This window comes from Lagenorhynchus albirostris, chromosome 6, assembly GCF_949774975.1.
Source record: "Lagenorhynchus albirostris chromosome 6, mLagAlb1.1, whole genome shotgun sequence".
Lineage (NCBI taxonomy): Eukaryota > Metazoa > Chordata > Mammalia > Artiodactyla > Delphinidae > Lagenorhynchus > Lagenorhynchus albirostris.
In genome coordinates, this window is record NC_083100.1 from 118,828,119 (window position 1) to 118,847,451 (window position 19,333).

Genomic DNA, 19,333 nt, shown 5'->3' on the forward strand with positions numbered 1-19,333 from the left:
TCTGGTAAGGATTTTGAGGTGCCAAGGGCCACCCTCCAGGAGTTTGCTATGCCTCTATAGAGGATCCAGCTAACTTCACTGCCCACTTAATCTCATTCTCTTGAGCCCGGCATACATTCTCTAGGAGCATAGGCTGGGCTGAAAGTTCTGGCCCACCCAGAACAGCGCCAAACCTCCACAGAAGACAAGCCCACCAGTTCTGGGGACTGGTCCTGAAGATTTCCTGCTAATTATTAAAAAAATTAACATTGAGAGGGGGGCCAAAATGATTTCCTTCCTTTTTATTTAACTGGAATTACAGGCTGTTAGAGCTAGAAAGATCATTAGGGTCCTGGCATCTGTCCTTTCCACTCAAGCAAAGACCCAAGCTGAGGGAACTGAACACAGGCAAAACACTCTTTGACATAAATCATACCAATGTTTTCTTAGGTCAGTCTATGAAGGCAGTAGAAATAAAAGCAGAAATAAACAAATGGGACCTAATCAAACTTATAAGTTTTTGCACAGCAAAGGAAACCATAAACAAAATGAAAAGACAACCTACAGATTGGGAGAAAAATATTTGCAAACAATGTGACTGACAAGGGCTTAATTTCCAAAATATACAAACAGCTCATACAACTCAATAACATAAAACCAAACAACTCAATCAAAAAATGGGCAGAAGACCTAACTAGACATTTCTCCAAAGAAGACATACAGATGGCCAACAGGCACATGAAAAGATGCTCAACATCGCTAATTATTAGAGACATGCAAATCAAAACTACCATGAGGTACCACCTCACACTGGTCAGCATGGCCATCATTAAAAAGTCTACAAATAACAAATGCTGGAGAGGGTGTTGGAGAAAAGTGAACCCTCCTGCACTGTTGGTGGGAATGTAAACTGGTGCAGCCCCTATGGAAAACAGTATGGAGGTTCCTCAAAAAACTAAAAATAGAGTTACCATGTGATCCAGCAATCCCACTCTTGGGCATATATCTGGACAAGTCCAAACTCTAATTTGAAAAGATACATGCACCCCTATGTTCATAGCAGCACTATTTACAATAGCCAAGACATGGAAACAACCTAAAGGTTCATTGACAGATGAATGGATAAAGAAGATGTGGCATACACACACACACACACACACACACACACACACACACACACACACACACACACACAATGGAATACTACTCAGCCATAAAAAAGAATGAAATAAGGCCATTTGCAGCAACATGGATGGACCCAGAGATTATCATACTAAGTGAAGTAAGTCAGAAAGAGAAAGACAAATACCATGTGATATCACTTATATATGGAATCTAAAATATGACATAAATGAACTTGTCTACAAAACAGAAATAGACTCAGAACAGACTTATGTTTGCCAAGCAGAAGGGGGGTGGGGGAGGGATGGATTGGGAGTTTGAGATTAGCAGATGCAAACTATTATAATATATATATGTATAACTAGGGACTTCCCTGGTGGTCCAATGTCTAAGACTCTGCACTCCCAATGCAGGGGGCCCAGGTTCAATCCCTAATCAGGGAACTAGATCCCACCTGCCGCAACTAAGAGTTAGCATGCCGCAGCTAAAGATCCTGCACGCCACAACGAAGATCCCGCATGCCACAACTAAAACCTCACACGGCCAAATAAAATATAAATAAATATTTAAAAATATTTTATATATGTATAACTGAATCACTTTGCTGTACACCAGAAACTAACACAACATTTAAAACCAACTATATTTCAATAAATTTTTTCTCTCACCGCTGTGGCCTCTCCCGTTGCGGAGCGCAGGCTCTGGATGCGCAGGCTCAGCGGCCATGGCTCACGGGCCCAGCCGCTTCGCAGCATGCGGGATCCTCCCGGATCGGGGCACGAACCCGTGTCCCCTGCATCGGCAGGCGGACTCCCAACCACTGCGCCACCAGGGAAGCCCTAAAAAAATTTTTTTATTGAGATAAAATATACTTCATAAAATTTACCATCATAACCATTTTTTTTCTGTTTTAAAAAATTTATTGAGGGGCTTCCCTGGTGGCACAGTGGTTGGGAGTCCGCCTGCCGATGCAGGGGACGCAGGTTCGTGCCCTGGACTGGGAAGACCCCACATGCCGCGGAGCGGCTGGGCCCGTGAGCCATGGCGCTCCGCGAGCGATGGCCGCTGAGCCTGCGCGTCCGGAGCCTGTGCTCTGCAACGAGAGAGGCCGCAACAGTGAGAGGCCCGCGTACCGCAAAAAAGAAAATTTTTTGAAAGATTTCATTTCAAATTCTGGAAGGGCAAATACTCCACTGGGCAACACTTGGGGGTGTCATCGTAGCTGGGATGCCCTCACCCTGACCCCATGGAGACACAGTAGTCTCAGAGTAGTCCCTTGCCATCATGTGGAATAAGCCAAAGAAACCAACTCTGTTACAGAATATTATGACTCTGATGGCCCCACCACTTCTCAGTGTTGCCCAGTGGGCTGCTCAGATCCATCCCATGGCACTTGGAAAGAGTTACCCCTCACTCTCCTTGGAGGAGCCTTTCAACTGTCACAAGTAGCCAATTAATTTGAACTACCCCCAGGTACTCTGTCCTGGACACTTGACACCTTGACCCAGATAGGAACTAGGGGAGGACTTTGTTTACAAGTTCCAAAATTTATGAACGGGATTCACAGCAACATCTGGTAGAAGCAACAAAAAGCAGCTTTGGGGCTTCTCTGGTGGCGCAGTGTTTGAGAGTCTGCCTACCGATGCAGGGGACGCGGGTTCGTGCTCCGGTCCGGGAAGATCCCACATGCCGCGGAGCGGCTGGGCCCGTGAGCCGTGGCCGCTGGGCCTGCGCGGATGGGAGAGGCCACAGCAGTGAGAGGCCCGCGTACCGCAAAAAAAAAAAAAAAAAAAAAAAAGCAGCTTTGGCTACAGCAACAACATGCCAGCCAGCAGCGTGCCTGCTGCTGCTATCTGGAAGACCTGTTAGAAAGTCAAGATCAGTCATTCGGTCTGAGATCAAGCCATTCTGCTTGCTGGACCAATTGTTTCAATGTTTTATTATTATTACTTAGGTATTGTAAGGCCAACAGATCAGGAGACAATTGCCACTGAAAACATAGTTTATTGTGCTCAACATTCCCAAGAGAGGGAGTAGGGACGCATGTGGAGGCATGGGACACAGAGAATGACCAAGGGGAAGTCAAGAGGCAGAGGCAGGGCAACGGGATATAGGATTGGCTAGTCTGAATAATTTCAGGGGCTCAAGGGCATAGAAACGGTCCCTGTTTTATCATCTGTCTTTTAAATTTTTGTTAAGAGCTACACATGATGTATCAGGTAGAAAGAACTGAGGTAAATAGGCTTTTAGTGTGAGCTTTTGTATTTTTCTGGCTAGGAACCAGGCTGTATTTATTGTTTGCTCTAGTTGTAGGTGTCAGAGGCTAAAATTTCCTCCAGTGTTATTTTTGTGTCTTGTGTTGTCTTTGGCTTTCCCATTAGACCTCTTACACAGATTCTGAGCCTAGCAGTTCCTTCAGCTATAGTCCCCTATTATTGTAACGCAGGAGCTTTAGTTATGTGGTGGTAAGAGCTGGGCGGAGGGGAAGTGTCTAGAATCCTATGGTTAGGGCTTAGTCTTTTACTGAGCATCTGCCCCTGGGCTGTGACCTTCACAAGTGTTTCTGAGCTTCTGTTCCTCCCTTTACAACGAGAGAGGGCTGGAGTTCAGTATCTCCCTTCCCCCAAGTTGGGTATGCTCTGGTAACAGTTTCCCTGAGGATGGGCCTTTGTTAAGGAGGACAGGCTGCGCTGGTTCGTTTCCGAACGGTTCCTTTCCCCTTCCCCTTGCCAGAAGCACCGGGGGCTTTTTCTCCAGTCCTGACCCGGAGCACCTGGTAGGGCTCCTGGAGTAAAACCCACAAGTGTGACGCTCAGTGAGCCTCCAAGTTTTCCTACAAGTTGCTGACTCTGGCAGCCGCTTCTGAGGCTGGTGAGGCCTGGCTCTCTGTCCTCACTCTTCTCTCCAGTTTTCGAGGCAGCAGTTGGCCCCGCGACCTCAATTTCCTCATGATCCAAGACGAGTGGCTAAACTGTAGTTTTCTCAGCTTTTTCCTTGTTGTGAGGACAGAAATGGCTTCCAAGCTCTCTGCATGCCAGATCAGAAACCACTGTAACCTACTGTAACTTCCACGCTTAAAATTAATATGATTATAGAGATAATCCCCGCCCCCCCGCGCAGAAGTGTGAATGAATACACGCGTGTGGTGGTGCGCTACTGGGGACAGGGCCTCGGGCCTGCGCGTAAGCTCCCTGGATTATCCGACAGGGTAAAGGGATGGAAAACGGAGGAAGGCGTTTTCTGACTCATGTTTGTGGCTTTGGCTCCCCTTTCGAAGGGAAGTGTGCCCGGGCTGGGATGCAGAGGGCGTGGCGTGCGGGCGCGGCCCGCAAGCCCGCGTTGCCCCCGTGAGAACCCAGGACCCCTAACCACTGGACCACAGGGCAAACACAGCGGCCGCTGGGACAAAGAGAGCTAAAACCGTCGGGGAACGCTCCGATCCCCTCCGCAGCCTGCCGCTCGCCCCTCCGCGGACACAGCTCCGCAGCGGCGGCCCCACCCTCCCCGCAGGCCCGGGAGCCAGGCTGCGGCGGCGCCGCCCTCGAGGGAGGGGCCGGGCCCGGGGCGCCCTTCACGGCGGTGGTCTAATACATACTGGAGTAAACATTTAACCTGTAACTACTACTATTACTCACACCTGTAGTGGATATGGTACCGCATGTAACTCACTGGTAGAACTAGTCAATGACGTGATGCAAAATCGACACGATTAATACGCTGACGGATGGGGCCCAGAGCTTCCCGGGCCTCAATTTCTCCAGGTTTAAATGGAGAGAGACATTTAATTTGACGTGAGGTGTGCTAGTGGAAAAAAACCAAACTGTGGCAAGTTGAAAGAGTAAGTAAAAAAAAACAACTCAACGTTCCCATACCGGGAGTCGAACCCGGGCCGCCTGGGTGAAAACCAGGAATCCTAACCGCTAGACCATATGGGAACTTCCGAAAGCCTATCTTCCTCGATGCGACATATATTATTTGCGTCAGCTTGTCGTCAGCACCACCACACCACATCTGCGCACCTCAGGCCTAGAAATCTGTGCTGACTGCGGCTGCGCGAGCCCGGACTTCACGGACCCGCCCGCCTACGCAGCGCCGGCCGGCACATCCGGGCCCCTCCCAGGAGCGGGAACTCCTCCTCCCGGAAGTGTTCCCAAGAACCGAAGCGAGGATGGCGTTAGTCGTAGTCACCGTCCACACTAGCACACCTCGCTGGGACCCTGGCCGCGCCGCCACCGAAACCCAACTTCAACAGTAAATAACGGAGGGCTATTGCTTGTCCTTCGATGTCAACTGACATCTAAAACAAAAGACACCTCTTCTCCCCCCGCCCCAATACCGGGTTCCCCGTGAAAAATCTTTTCCTCAAAAAGCAAAAACGGGGTGTTATCTTTAATTCATTTAAGCTTGAAGATCTCACAGGTTGGCACTTTGTTGGTAACAGGTTTTGGCCTGAAATTCAACCTTTTGTGTGGATGGAGGGATGCCCTTTTTTCCTCCGGTCACATCGTTTCCTTTTCAGTGCTTCGATTAGGCTGTTTCACAGACAACTCAAGCTCAACGTAGTGCCCTGCCCAGCCCCGGCCCGGCCAAAAAAAAAAATTCCCTCCAACCAGAAAATGTGCGCTTACAGCGGTTAAAGTATGTATTAAAGGCTCAAGAATTAAAACAGTGTGGTTCCTGTGTCTGACATTAAGATCAATGAAACAGAATGGAACCGCCAGAACATGGTACGGGTATACAACATTGGCATTAATCGAAAGAAAAAGGTGGCATCACAAATCAGCGATAAGGGTGGTCCCCTGTATGTGGATCTGTGGTAGAAAATAGGAAGTTGAGTGCAGGACTCACCCTGTACCTCACCTGAAAACACAAAAGTTCTTGAGGAAAACACTGGCGAATTCCCTTACCGTCACATCAACTACAATCCCAAAGCAGGAAATCATAAAATAGCTGAGTGATAAATTCAACTGTACTAAGAAAACTGACTTAAAAACACAAGAGCTGAGAGATGCTCATGATAGTTTTCACCTTGCTCTTTGAGCTATTCATTGGGTCTGTGCAGTTTAATGTAATGTGTTTTATTTTATAATAAAAAGTTTGCTTTGTTTTTTTTTTAAACCACCATAAGCAAAATTAAAAGACAAACTGGGAAAAAAATTTACATCTCATATGATGAACAAAAAACTAACCTCCACCAAACATAACAATTAGCTCCTAGAAACTGCTAAAAATATCAACAAGCCAGTAGGAATATGAATTGACACAGAGTTCCTGGCCCTTCAACAAATTAAAAGACTCACTCTTGGAAAGATAAAGGCAAGTTTTTAAAAACCTGAATGGTCTCTTGAAAGATTTCCCTTGAAAATCTAGGTCCGATCCTTTTTACTTTCTGGCTTAAAACCTGCCAAGCGCTGCCCATCTACTTGGGTGTGTGTGTGTTTTATCGATGAGGAATCATTCTGTCCTCATCTGTTAGCTGTGTATGGTTTATTCCTCCACCAAAATCACTTTTAAGGATCTAGTGAAACCGAAGCACCTACTTCTTGTCCTTCCCTGCCATTAACTGTTCAATATTTCATCCTTTAATGAAAAACCACAGCTGATTTATGCATCAGGTTGTTACAGTTGTTCAGTGATACGAACTAACCTAACAGGTGTTTGTGCCTGCCCCACATGAATACATCCTGAGACAACAGAAGTCTAGAAGTGGTTTCAGAGTAGTGGCTTTCAACATTACTCACTTTGTCCCTTCAAACTTCCCCACCTAACAAAGTTGGAAACATGCAGACCAGAGAAGTATTAAGGAGGGAGGAATAGCTGGGGTGGGGGGCAATCTGTGAAGGAAGAAGGCCTGAGATAATGCAGCCACATCGAAGAACAGCTGTGCTCACTGCCTTGCTTCTGTGGTGGCAGGTCAGGGAGCCCCGGGCTCCAGCTGCTTGAGTTTCTCCTGCAGCCCCTGGAGCTGGCTTCGACCCCAGTCGATGCGGATCTGAAGGCTGGCCATGTCTGCAGCCAGCTGCAGACCTAGAAGAAGAGGAGAGACTGTCACCATGGTATCTGTGGTGACAAATGACTCAGGGGGCTCTGGACATCCCCAGGCCTCTCTGGCCTTCACACTCTTCCTAAAACATTCCAGGTATAGCCTTGCATTGGCTCCTCAAGAACCTCACTGGACCCATACCCTCATGTCCTTCAGGTCATTGCTAAAATGTCACCTCCTCAGGATACTTCCTTGACCCCCTTATATCACCCACCAGGAAATAAATTCACAGATCATAATATAGTCTCATGCCCTTATTTCCTTCCTTGTTTTCTCCATTATCACAGCCCCTCACTGCTCTTGTCCTCTCTCCTTCTACCTGTTTTCTCTGCCCCCAAGATTGGTCCACACTCTGGATCCACCTCTACGTTGCTTTCACCTGATGCTTCTCCTGGAACAGCTGCTGTCAAGTCCTCTGGGCCATCCACACCACCCAGTCCACTGGCCAGTCCTGTCTTCAGCCTAACTGCCTGGCAGCAGAGCTGGCCACACACCTGATCACCTCCCTCCAGGGCACATCTTACCCTCTTGGTGTTGCTCCTGCCTCACTGTTGCTTGTAAGTCTCCTCGACTGGTTTCTTCCCTTCTTTTTTCTCTTACTTCCTGTCCACATTCCCAGGACCTCTGCTGATCTTATCTCATTTCAACTTTAATGCTGTGTCTGTTAGCAACTTGGGAATTTAAAACCAGTGTTATGCAGTGGGTTCCCAAATCTCCCTCTCCAGCCCAGTCCTCTTCCAAACTCCAGATGCATGTGGCCAACCATCTGATCAGAATCTCCACCACACAGTACCAGGAACACACCCCACACCACTCCTGACTTCCCCTCGGCTGTTGCTGCTCCGCAGCCCTCCCACTCCAGGTGAGGGCATCCACCCTTTCAAGCATTCTGGCTAGAAACTGTGGGCTCATCCTTCACTCCACTCCTTCCCTTACTGCCCAGTTGATCTGTCAGCAAATCCTGTGGCTTTTACTTGAAAAAACATGCAGCTTTCCACCACTTACCCAATCCTCCACTGCCCTCCCCCCGTCCCCCTCCACTAGACCACTGGCCTCCTCTCTGCTATTCCAGATACAACCTTGCCTCAGAGCTCTGCCCTGGCTGGTCCCTGCACCTAGAACACTGTCCCCCCAGATCACCAAAGCTCTCTCCTTCATCTCTTCAGAGGCCTTTCCAGGCTACCATTCAAAAAACAGCTTCCCCAGCCCACTCCATACTCTACCTTATTTTTTCATAGCAAGTCTCATTACCTGATATTATATTTAGGGCCTACTTACTTGTTTGCATGTTGTTTTTCTGCCCTCAATAAAATAAACATCCCATGAAGCCGTCTGTCCCTTTTGTTTACTGCCAGCACCTAATATGAACCTGGAACTCTGCCAACAGCGAATAAACGCTTTTTGAAAAAACAGAAGGTGTGCAACAAAAGTCTGCAATGGAGAAAACCTGCAAAGCCCTTTGCAGACTAATCCCAGCCCCGGCATTAGTGCTCAAGTGCTCCCTGTAGATAGGGGGTCCACTCACCCTCCCGGAAGCTGGCTTGAGCTTGCCGTAGACTGTGAGGAACCAGGATTCCAAACCAGTTCAGAGGGTCCTGGGGAGCTGGGGAGGGGTCTGGCTCCGGAGTCCTCGTGAGACCCTTGCGCCTGCGCAGAACTGTAAAAAGAAAGGCTGGAGGTTGGGGGGATTGTTACCTGGCCTTTGTTTTCTCAGTGACACAATGTTAAACTTCATTTGAGCTCATGATCCTAGAAAATACCCATAGTTGGAAAATCCTCTCAACCTTTTATGTTTTGGAAAACAGCTTACTACAAAGAACCACCCTTCCCCTTGTGGTTCATGTGAATCTGTCCACTCTTTCTCTTGACTATCATAAAACCAGCAAATGACACCCCTTGTTTACCCGTGAAAAAGCCACACACTGACTTTTCCCATTTCGCCTGAACATGCTGAAAGGCCAGACAGACCCTTCAATTCCCTGTTCTTTGTCTCACGAATGATTAACTGAGATTAGAAGCTTGTCCCGCTGAAACTAGCTAGACAAAAATATCTTCTGCGCAGCTGAGACTTCCTCTGATTGCAAAACAATCCCAACTGTAAAGGACCTCACCTATAACTTTCTCTCTCTCCCTGTAAAAGTCTAAGGCAAAAAACCACTCTGCTGAGACATTCTACATTCTGATCTTCAGGTCTGGGGTGCCCTCTCTATCGTTAACAGCCTAAATAAAATCATCTCCTCTGTTGTCCCATGCCTTTTGTCTTTGACATCGGAAGGGGCCCTACGGGAAGAAGGGGCGGGGGGACTCACCTGCCTCGCGGGGTCCCACCTCCTCTGGAGTCTGGGTGCCGCCTCTCACCATCCAGAACTTCTGAGGTCCGTCCTGGGCCTCGCTAAAGAACGAGAAGGGAGGCTAGACCTTTGGCGGCCCCGACCTGGCCCCTGCCTGCCCACCCGCTGCAGCGTGAAAGGGACCTCACCTGGTGCAGACGCGGACCTGGGGCTCCATGCGGGAGGCATACTGCAGAGGCCCTACCGACTTCGCACCCATGGCGTAGCGAGCTTTGGAGAGCGAGAGCCAGCCCTGGGAAGAGAGAGGAGAGCGGTGAAACTCAGTAACCTTCACGTGCCGGCCCGCCCGCCCCAGGCTCCCACCTCCTCCACCCGGGCGTTCAGCGCCGCCCGCTTCGCCTCCAGTTCCTCCAGGTCCCCGAGCAGCTGCAGGAGAAGGGAGTCCAACTCGGCTCGCGGGTCCCTCGCCGCCATGGGCTCCACACACAGTCAGTAGCCGGCTCCCCAGGTCGCCCAATCAGCGTCCGCCGTGCCAGAAGGACAACCAGTAGGCGCGTGAGGTCCGTCCCCGAGGGGGCGTTCCCAACCTTGGGCCGAGACGCCCACTGGGTGGAGGCGACTCGCTGAGTTCCTTTCAGGATAAGCACCCTCAGAGCAGCGGCCCGGGGAGGTGATTAGCGCCTCGTCACGCGAGCACCGGAAGGGGATCAGCCACCCGGACAGTCGGCGAGAGCTGTGGGTGTCTCCGAATCGCTTTTGGAATCGGCCGTTTTTTAAAGTACGGCTGTCGCAGTGGCGATGGAAGGAGGCATAGCTGTTCGGCAACCATTTTAAGGGAGGAGCGGCTTTAAATTCAATTCTAGAACCGGCCGCTAGGCGATCATCCGGTCAATCGCTGTGCAGCTTTTACAGTTGCTGCACTATTTCGAGCCTACAATTATGATTATTTTAGCTGTTCGTCGTCTTCTAATTAACATCCCGTTCCGCACGTTAGGTAGTGAAACCACGGCCGACGCCTTTATTAACGGCCGTTCTAGGCCACGTGACAGCACCTTGACACCCCCCCCCCCCCCCCCCCCGCCTAGTGGTTGCTCCAGCTTCGGGCTGGCCAATCGCCTTGCGACTCCCAGCCATTTTAACTTTGGGCATTCTCGGCAGCAGCAGAGTCTAGTGAGGCCTCTAGCGGCCTTCTCGGTTGAGGGCGGAAGGGACGACTGCGTGGTGCCGGCGGCGCCAGAAGAGAACTCCTGGACTCACGTGGAAGTTGCGCCCAGGATGGTAGGAGGGATGTTTAAGCTCCTGTTTTGGAGGTCGGGGGCTCGCGGAGGCTGGGGATGTGGCCTGTGGGCTCGGGGCGGGTGTTTCCCGGGCCCGGTCTTGCGCGGCGAAAAAGGTTTGCCTGAGCGGATCTGCTGTTTCTCAGCTGCGCCGCGAGGCCCGCCTTCGCCGCGAGTACCTGTATCGCAAGGCCTGTGAGGAGGCTCGGCGAACAGCCCAGGAGAGGAAGGACAAGGTTCGGCGTGCGCTCGAGGGTACGTCTGTTCCCCCCCGCCCCCAGTCGCGGTAAAGACCCTTGGGCTTTCCTGTTAAAACCCAACGGGAAAAAGGCCAGTGGTGTCAAACGCTTTTAATTAGCATTTACTTGTGTTAGTATGGTGAGTATCTTTTCAAGTATTTACTGGTCATTTTCCTTTCCTGTTGGATCTTCCTGATGGGTTGCAAATGTCGCTTGCATGATGGTGTGAATTACTTGTCATTTATGCTGCAGTATCCAGATTTTACAACTTGCGTAGTGATTTTATTTACAGTGTCTAGGTCTTCCCAAATTTAAACATTTCACGTGGTCCTATATTTATTTCCCCTCTGTCGTTTTTATTCTTGCTACTTTTTTTCACTACAAGATAACAAGAATATCTTATTGTCTTTTAGTGCTGTTATGACTGCCTTGTATTTTAAAACTGTTCACTCGTGTAGAACTGAATTTTATTTGCGTTGTAAATTAGGAATTTAACTTTGCAATATTTTCCCCGCTTTCCATTTGCCGTACTAATGAAGAGCCTGTCACACATGCCTGATTGGAAATGCCGTATTTATCTGTATTTTGTTGGTTCTCATGTTGGTGGAGCTCTGTTTCCTATCTGATAGTACATCAACTCCATATCTCTATTTTAGATTCACTTTGATTTTTTTAGGTTTTAGACATATAAAGTATATGAGGTATGTGTATGTAGTACTTATGTCAAGCATAAAGTTAAACACCTGTGACCTATCTGTCCGTGTAAAGAAATGAAAAATGATCAATATATTTAAATTCAGAAGTATTTCCCCCAATTTAGATAAACGCAGTATTGAGTATTGATTAAAAATGAACCATTTCCTTGCTGTTCTTTTTGAGGATTATCATGCTTGTTTGTATTCTTAAATCATATGGGTCGATTTTTAGTTGTAAAGGTAGTATTAGGTTGCGTGCATTCTTTTGCAGCTTTCTGTTTTGGTTCAGTGTTGTTTTTAAGATCCATTGAGTGTAGGTGGGGCTCCTGCAGGTTAATATTCCACGGGGTCTTCATCCATTTCCCTGTGGGTGGTGTTGAGCTTATTTTTAGTTTGGGGCAGGCCGGCTGCTGTGAACATTGTCTTCCATGTGCAAGAGTTAGTCCAGGGCATGTTGGAGGGACCTGCTGGGTTCAAGGGCATGCTCCAAAGTGGGCATGCCCACAGCCTAGCTCCTCTGCCAAGTCTAGCATTAGTTCACAGAGGAAACCTCTGACCCGGAGCATCACGATTAATGATTTTATTGTAAGAGGGTTTCAGGGTTTCTGGTCCACCTTTGTATAGAAAGAGCAGTTTCCATTTATTCTTTAAAAATTGTTAGTTTTTTTCTAACTACGAAGGGAGTGCATACTTGTGATTAAGTATTTTAGAAACCCTTCAAGTCTTGAGACTCAGGAACCATAGTAAATGAAATCTCCTATAACCACTGTTAGCAGGTTGGCATGTAGCCAAAAATAGTTTCATCCCTCTCCACCAGTTACGTATCACCTCTCTGCTCAGAAAGGAGTAAAAGGGGTATTTTTCCATCAAGTTTGTTCAGTGTTGTATAAACTGAAGGCTCCATGCATGTGTCTCACTAGCCCCTCTGTCTTCCCTCTGCAGAGAACCGCCTGATTCCCACCGAGTTACGCAGGGAGGCTCTGGCCTTACAGGGTTCCCTGGAGTTTGACGATGCCGGCGGTGAAGGTGACCTTCCCTGACCCTGTGAGCCAGCCTCACTCCCTGCCGCTGAGCCCCCTGGCTTCCATGTCATTCCTCAGACACCTTGAAGAAAGGTTGTGCAGCTCCCACTCCTGAAACTGTCCCCCAGGTGCCCTCGTGGCTCTGTACAGATGACACCTCAGGGGACCTCTCCCTGAGTGCTTCCAATTCCATTTACATGACACAGTATTACCCCACTTTCTGCATTGCTTTGTCTGTTGATTGTCTCCCTTACTAGGACGGTGGGCTCTGCTAGGGCAGAACAGTGTCCATTTTGTTCATTGCTGTGTCCTTAGCTGTCAGCACTTCATTGGCACTCAGGTGTCTCATTCACTGCATCATTCAACAAATACGAAAGGAATCACAAACATTATAAATATTTGTTATGAGAGAATGGAGCCTGATACCTTTGGCCTTAACAGAATCTGGACTTGTGCTAACGTGGTAGCTACTAGCTCCATGTGATTACTACAGCTTCAATGAACTAAAATTAAATCAAATATAAAGATTCAGTTCCTTGGTCACACCTGTGTTTGTAGCCAGTGTGGCTGGGGGCCACCCTGTTGGCCCAGAGCAGGTAGAGAGCCTTTCCATCCTTGAAGGTATCGTCAGTGCTGTTCTAGGTGGATTTGGCCACCCCAAGTTAGCATTTCACTTCTCTAGACAATGTCATGTTCTTGCGCCTCACACTCCTAACAGGTGTGACCAGCCACATGGATGATGAGTATCGATGGGCAGGGGTTGAGGATCCCAAGATCATGATCACTACTTCCCGAGATCCCAGTTCCCGCCTCAAGATGTTTGCAAAGGTACCAGTAGGTGGGAGTTAGTGGGAGATGCCCAGGCCCCAGGAGCCCCAACCCTAACCAGAGGGAGTTCATATGCAGGAGCTAAAGTTGGTGTTCCCAGGCGCCCAGCGCATGAACCGTGGCCGGCATGAGGTAGGGGCGCTGGTGCGAGCCTGCAAAGCCAACGGGGTCACTGACCTGCTGGTTGTCCATGAGCATCGAGGCACACCTGGTAAGACTGAAGGGAGGGAGCAGGGTGCTGCCATGATGGCTGGCTGGGAGCAGAGGGTCTCTGACGGCTTACCTGGCCCTGCCAGTGGGGCTCATTGTCAGCCACCTGCCCTTTGGCCCAACCGCGTACTTCACGCTGTGCAACGTGGTCATGCGGCATGACATCCCCGACCTGGGCACCGCGTCGGAGGCCAAGCCTCACCTGATTATGCATGGCTTCTCCTCCCGCCTGGGTAAGCGGGTGAGTCTGAGGCCGTGGGGTGAGGACTGGGGGCCTGGAGTGCCAGGCTGGGCATTTGCCACTTTTCTTCCTTCTGCCCCAGGTCTCTGACATACTCCGCTACCTGTTCCCTGTGCCCAAAGATGACAGCCGCCGGGTCATCACCTTCGCCAACCAGGACGACTACATCTCCTTCCGGTGGGTCAGTGGGCTGGGCCCGAATGGGGTCTTGACCTTTGTGTCCCTGTGCTGTTTGTTGTTGACCCCGAAGCTGCTCCCTGCCTCCCCTCACTCCTGCCCTGCCCCCCCTTGCCCCAGGCACCATGTGTACAAGAAGACAGACCACCGCAATGTGGAGCTGACCGAGGTTGGGCCTCGCTTTGAGCTGAAGTGTGAGTTTGCGGCTTTATCCCACATCTGGTGAGGGGCATGCTGGCTGTGTAAGTGACCATATCTCATCCCCTTTCGCCAGTGTACATGATCCGTCTGGGCACGCTGGAGCAGGAGGCCACAGCAGACGTGGAGTGGCGCTGGCACCCCTACACCAACACCGCGCGCAAGAGGGTCTTCCTGAGTGCTGAGTGAGCCCACTCACCAGTCAGGATGTGGACCTGGACCCGGGAGCTGGGGAGAGGTCAGAATAAAGTCTGCTTGCCACAGCACCCTGCTAGCCTCTGAGTGGCCAGGACAGGGCTGTCAGGCTGAGCGTGAAGGATGCGGGGTCCCCTCAGCTGGGGACCTGATAGCTCTGGGACGTTCTCAGGCCTGGTGGTGACATCGTGTCTAGGACAAGGCAGGCCTGATGTGCTTTCTTGCCCCTGGGCCACAGAGGGTTTGGTGCTACCCTGGGAGATTTGGTACTGCTCTCTGTCACTCAGGAGTCGGGGGCCTGTGACTTCATCATCTGGGAGTGGGGATAATAATGTGAGCACGGAAGTCTCACTTAGAGCAGGGCTTGGCGCTGGGGCCAGCTCTCAGCCAGAGACAGACAGAAAATAAACAAGAGGCAAACCATTTATTCACTTCATTGTGGCCTCCTTTGAGTGTAATTAAAGTTCCTCAGAGAACTCAGTGCACTTGGACTCACTAGCAGTGGAAAGCTTTATAATGACCATCTTTCCCTTTAAGGATCTCCTTAGGCTCTCCCTGGATTACCGAGGATATTTCTAGGTTATCTAGGATGTTTGGTATGTGTGGATTCACCACTCTTTGATGGTCGCACACTCAAGTTGTTTCCTATTTTTACTACCACAAACGTTGCTTCAAGAACATTGAACATACCTCTGTGCATATTTATGCGAGTATATCTGATGAGTAAACTACTGCAAGTGGAATTGTATCTTGAAAATGATTATAGATGCTGCAGAATTGTCCTCCAGGAGGCTGTCTCTCCCAGCCACTATCATCAGATCTGAGTGTTTCCTGTGTCCTTGTAGGCACTGTGAACTGTCAGACTTTGCATCTTGCCCGAGCTCTAGGTGCAAAATGGGTCCTCAGTTGAATTTGCATTTCTTTAATTATGACAGAGGTTATGCATCTTCAAATACTCACTGACTATTAGTGTATGTGTATTCTCTGTGACCTGTTAGCTCTTTATAGAAACAGTTGTTCACCTCTATGTTGATTGATTGTTTTAAGTCTTTTAATTGTGGAGAATTCCAAACATAAGAGCTGAGAGGACTGTACAGTGAGTCCATGAGCTCATCTCAATGTTGACCAGTCTGGTTTCCTTCATAGCTCCACCCACTCCCTTTATCCACTCCATTCATTTATTTTGAAGCAAATCCCAGACACCATATCATTTCATCCATAAATATTTCCATATATCTCTGAAAGATAAGACTCAACAGGAATAATAATACCACTGTCGCACCTAAAAAATCAACAATTATTCCGAATTCTACATGTTAATGTTCAGTTTTCCCTGACTATGTTATGTTTGTTTGAACTAGGATCCAACTTGGGTCCATTCATTGCAAATGATTGACAAGTCTCTTGTCTTTTTAAAAACAGCTTTATTGAGATATAATGCACATGTCCCACACAGTTCACCTGTTTAAAGTGTACAATTAAATATTTTTTTTATCATATTCACAGGGTTGTACAACCATCACCACAGTCTAACTTTAGAGCATTTTTGTCCCTCCTAAAAGAAACTCCGTACTCTTTAGCTGTCACTTCCCATTCCTCTCCAACCATCTCCCAACTCCCAGCCCCCAGCCCCTTGTAGCCACTAATCTACTTTTGGTTTCTATAGACTTGCCTATTCTGGACATTCCATAGGAACTGTAATAGGAAAGAACCTTTTGTATTCTATTAGAAGCTAATCACTAAAGGGATGTTGCCTATAAGCTTGAGTTATACATAATGGCTCATCTCTGGGAACCCTGCTTCCCAGGTAATGAGCTAAAATACCTTTGTTTAACCTACAGGAAACATCCTGACCAGGTCCACCTGTAAATGACTGCAGGGAAGAAGAAATTAACGCATCCTCTCCAGAGGCTGATGGGAACCAGGAAGTGTTTGATTTTACTTCCTCATCTTTTAGTATAAAAGGAGCCTGAATTCTAACTCAGGCAAGATGTTTCTTTGGGGCATGAGCCCACCATCTTCTCGGTTTGCTGGCTTTCCAAATAAAGTCTTATTTCTTGTCCCAACAAGTCGTCTCTCGATTATTGGCCTGTTGTGCGGCGAGCAGTATGAGCTTCAACTTGGAACGGAATCATACGATATGTGGTGTTACTTAGCATTGTTTTCAAAATTTATCCATGTTGTAGCATGTGTCAGTACTTCATTCCTTTTTTTATTGCTAAACAGTATTCTATTGCGTGTGTATACCTTATTTATCCATCAGTTTATGAAATTTGGTTTGCTTTTCACTTTTGGGCTATTTTGATAATGCTGTTATGAGCATCTGTGTATAAGTTCTAAGTCTCTTTTATCCTATAGAATTCTCTCCTTTTAATTTTTTTTTCTTTGTAATTTATTCAGTTAGGAAATTGGTTTGTCTTGTGGAGCTTCCAGAGTCTGGAACAAAAGCCCTCCCAAAGGCAGCTACCTCCAATCGCTGGTGGATGCAAGCTGCCACTTGTAACTGGAGAGACTGGCATTTTTCCTTTTTTGCCAAATGCCAGACTTGTAGGTGGGCCAACAGGTCAGCCCACACCCAATCCAAAAGTTTGTAAGAGTGGAGCAGTGGGAGAATTTTTTCAAATTTTTTGTTCCCTTTTGTGGCCTAGCAAAAAAGGAAGTCAGAAGAACTGTTCAATAGGGATGTCAGTAGTCTCAGACTATCTCCGCATAGGCCTTCTTGGTGAGGGTGGTGTCGGCCAGGTTTCTCCACTGTTTAAAAGTTACTATTTCCCCTTTGCAACATCAGCGCAGGCTGGGTTCTTCACAGTATTGCAAAAGCTTCTCCGAGTACCTTCCAGCACCCTGTCCACTTGGCTCTGTTGGGTGGCCTAGCACTCTGAGCTGGGAAGCAGGTGGCAGACTGGCATGTGGCATGTGGGCACTGGGGTGCTCAGGATCTTCAGGACAGTGCCAGCTGCTCCCACTGCTTGGGACTGCCGCCAGTAGGGTGCGCAAGAGGGCCAGCAGCAGCAGTGAGTCCCACAGCAGGAACACAGCTTGCAGTTCTCTGGGACAATGGAGAGGGGTGAGCCAGGGCTGCTGGTGGAGGTCTTGGGGGGTCTTTCCATCCCCTACACCAGCCTGAGCTGAGCAGAGGGAAAGCCAGGAGAATTTGGATGTTGGAGAGACATGGAGGGATGGTCAGTGTCAGGATGGTGGTCCGGTTAAACAAGAGGAGGGTGTGTAGTAGGAGGTGGACGTGCAGCTAGAAAGACAGACACCCAACCCTGGTGGAAGCATGGCAGGTGGACTAAAGTCTCAGCCACTCTGTTCACAGGCCAGATAGGCAGAAAGATTCCCAAACAGGCAGGCAAACAGACACATAGATCCCTGGCAAGACAGACTTCTAGATAGAGTCCCAGGGAGAGAGAGACTACAGCAGGACAGCCAGACAAATGGACAGATTATTGGACAGGTGGGAAGGTGCTCAGCCAGGCATCCAGAAAGACCTGTGTCCAGGCACATGGACACCCGTCCCTCCCCACTTCCAGCCAACCATAAGACAGAATTCCTCAAGGGTAGACAGAGCCCCACAATTGTACAGAGAGACCATTAACTCAATGGAGAGACATTCCACTACCCAGTCAACTAGCCAGCCAGACCTTCAGCTTGACAGACTTACTCTTTGCCAGTAGGTCCCAGCCTATGAGAAAGGCAGGTGGGTCCTCAGGATAGACAGATATCTCCTAAGCCAGGGGGACAGATAGACATATACACCCCACCCTGTCAGACAAATAGACCCTCAGCCCCTAGTGGAACAGAAGATCCCAGAGTGCCAGAACCCAGTTGCTGGGTTAGTTGCCCTGCCTCCCAGTCATCACCATAGGTGATATGGATGGCTCACTGACCCTCAATGTTGCCTCTGCTCCCCAGGTAGCACTGGTTTCCAGTGATCATTGACATCCAATGACATTCACTACCAGCAGGGTCCATAAAGCCCTTTCTTGATCCCACAGTGGCTGTTCCCCCTTTACTCTGGTATCCACTATACCCAAATGACTGCCATTAGTATCCATGATTACTCAGGGACTTGAGTCTCTGTGACTCCTCCAGTGGGCCTCCATATTTTCTCAAAGTTCACTGATACTTCTGTATCCTGCCACCCTGAGTCTCCAAGAACCCATGACCATCCAAGAAATCTCAGTGATTCCACTGACATTCACTATTGAGCCCTGGTTAGGGGTCCTCAATGACCTTCCCTGACTCTTTTGACCCCTCAGTTATTTAGTAAACTAACATTCCAAGTCCCAATGGCTCCTCAGTTACTTTCAGTCTCTCACTGACCTCCCAGTGACTGCCATTGACGTCTACTGACAGTCTCCATGAACATCCAAGGAACTCTCACTGGCCTCCAATGAATTCACTATCAATGTCCATCCTCAGTGATCACTGCTGACCACCTTTGAACTCTCAAAGATGACAGTGATAAACACTGAGTCAACAGTGACTCCTACTGACCCCTCAATAAGTGAAACATCCCCACTAACTGGCTTTTTGACCTTTCAGTCACTTAAACTGGGGTCAGCAACCCACAGCCTGCAGGAAACACACACACAAATCGTGACACATGAAATTAAAATTTAAAGTCCACGAAGTTTGGGACAAAGCCATGCTCATTCCTTTACATGTTGCCTATGGTTGCTTTCACCCTGCATAGCGGAATTGAGTAGCTGGGACAAGGACCAGAGACCCAAGCCCTTTAAGAAACAGTTTGCTTGTTCTTGACTTAACACTGATGAATTAGGTCCACATTCCTCACCCCAGAGGTGAAGGA

The 19,333-nt window shown here is 48.7% G+C and overlaps 2 protein-coding genes and 1 non-coding gene across 6 annotated transcripts; 1 reads left to right on the forward strand and 2 right to left on the reverse strand.

Annotated features, from left to right (window-relative positions):
* Positions 1 to 4,964: 4,964 nt before the first annotated feature.
* Positions 4,965 to 5,036, reverse strand: TRNAE-UUC (transfer RNA glutamic acid (anticodon UUC)). The gene has a single exon. It is a non-coding gene; the product is annotated as a tRNA-Glu (tRNA).
* Positions 5,037 to 5,725: 689 nt separating this feature from the next.
* On the reverse strand, positions 5,726 to 10,037 carry CCDC115 (coiled-coil domain containing 115). 2 transcript variants are annotated; one of them, XM_060153146.1, is made up of 5 exons: positions 9,799 to 10,037; positions 9,624 to 9,727; positions 9,454 to 9,536; positions 8,670 to 8,816; positions 5,726 to 7,128 (listed from the first exon to the last, which is right to left on the reverse strand). In XM_060153146.1, exons 1-5 carry the CDS (start codon positions 9,907 to 9,909, stop codon positions 7,016 to 7,018), a joined length of 558 nt encoding a protein of 185 aa, XP_060009129.1. In that variant the 5' UTR covers positions 9,910 to 10,037; the 3' UTR covers positions 5,726 to 7,015. The 2 variants fall into 2 exon arrangements, with proteins under 2 accessions (XP_060009129.1, XP_060009130.1); XM_060153147.1 differs by having other exon boundaries at positions 8,670 to 8,801; positions 9,799 to 10,006.
* Position 10,038: 1 nt separating this feature from the next.
* IMP4 (IMP U3 small nucleolar ribonucleoprotein 4) lies at positions 10,039 to 16,586 on the forward strand. 3 transcript variants are annotated; one of them, XM_060153144.1, is made up of 10 exons: positions 10,045 to 10,713; positions 10,859 to 10,967; positions 12,589 to 12,672; positions 13,387 to 13,496; positions 13,575 to 13,707; positions 13,793 to 13,947; positions 14,030 to 14,124; positions 14,245 to 14,318; positions 14,399 to 14,560; positions 16,359 to 16,586. In XM_060153144.1, the coding sequence occupies exons 1-9, from the start codon at positions 10,375 to 10,377 to the stop codon at positions 14,509 to 14,511; spliced, it is 1,212 nt and encodes a 403-aa protein (XP_060009127.1). In that variant the 5' UTR covers positions 10,045 to 10,374; the 3' UTR covers positions 14,512 to 14,560; positions 16,359 to 16,586. The 3 variants fall into 3 exon arrangements, 2 of the variants coding, with proteins under 2 accessions (XP_060009128.1, XP_060009127.1); XR_009541214.1 differs by lacking the exon at positions 14,245 to 14,318 and having other exon boundaries at positions 10,039 to 10,713; XM_060153145.1 differs by lacking the exons at positions 13,387 to 13,496; positions 13,575 to 13,707 and having other exon boundaries at positions 10,042 to 10,713.
* The last annotated feature ends 2,747 nt before the right edge of the window (positions 16,587 to 19,333 follow it).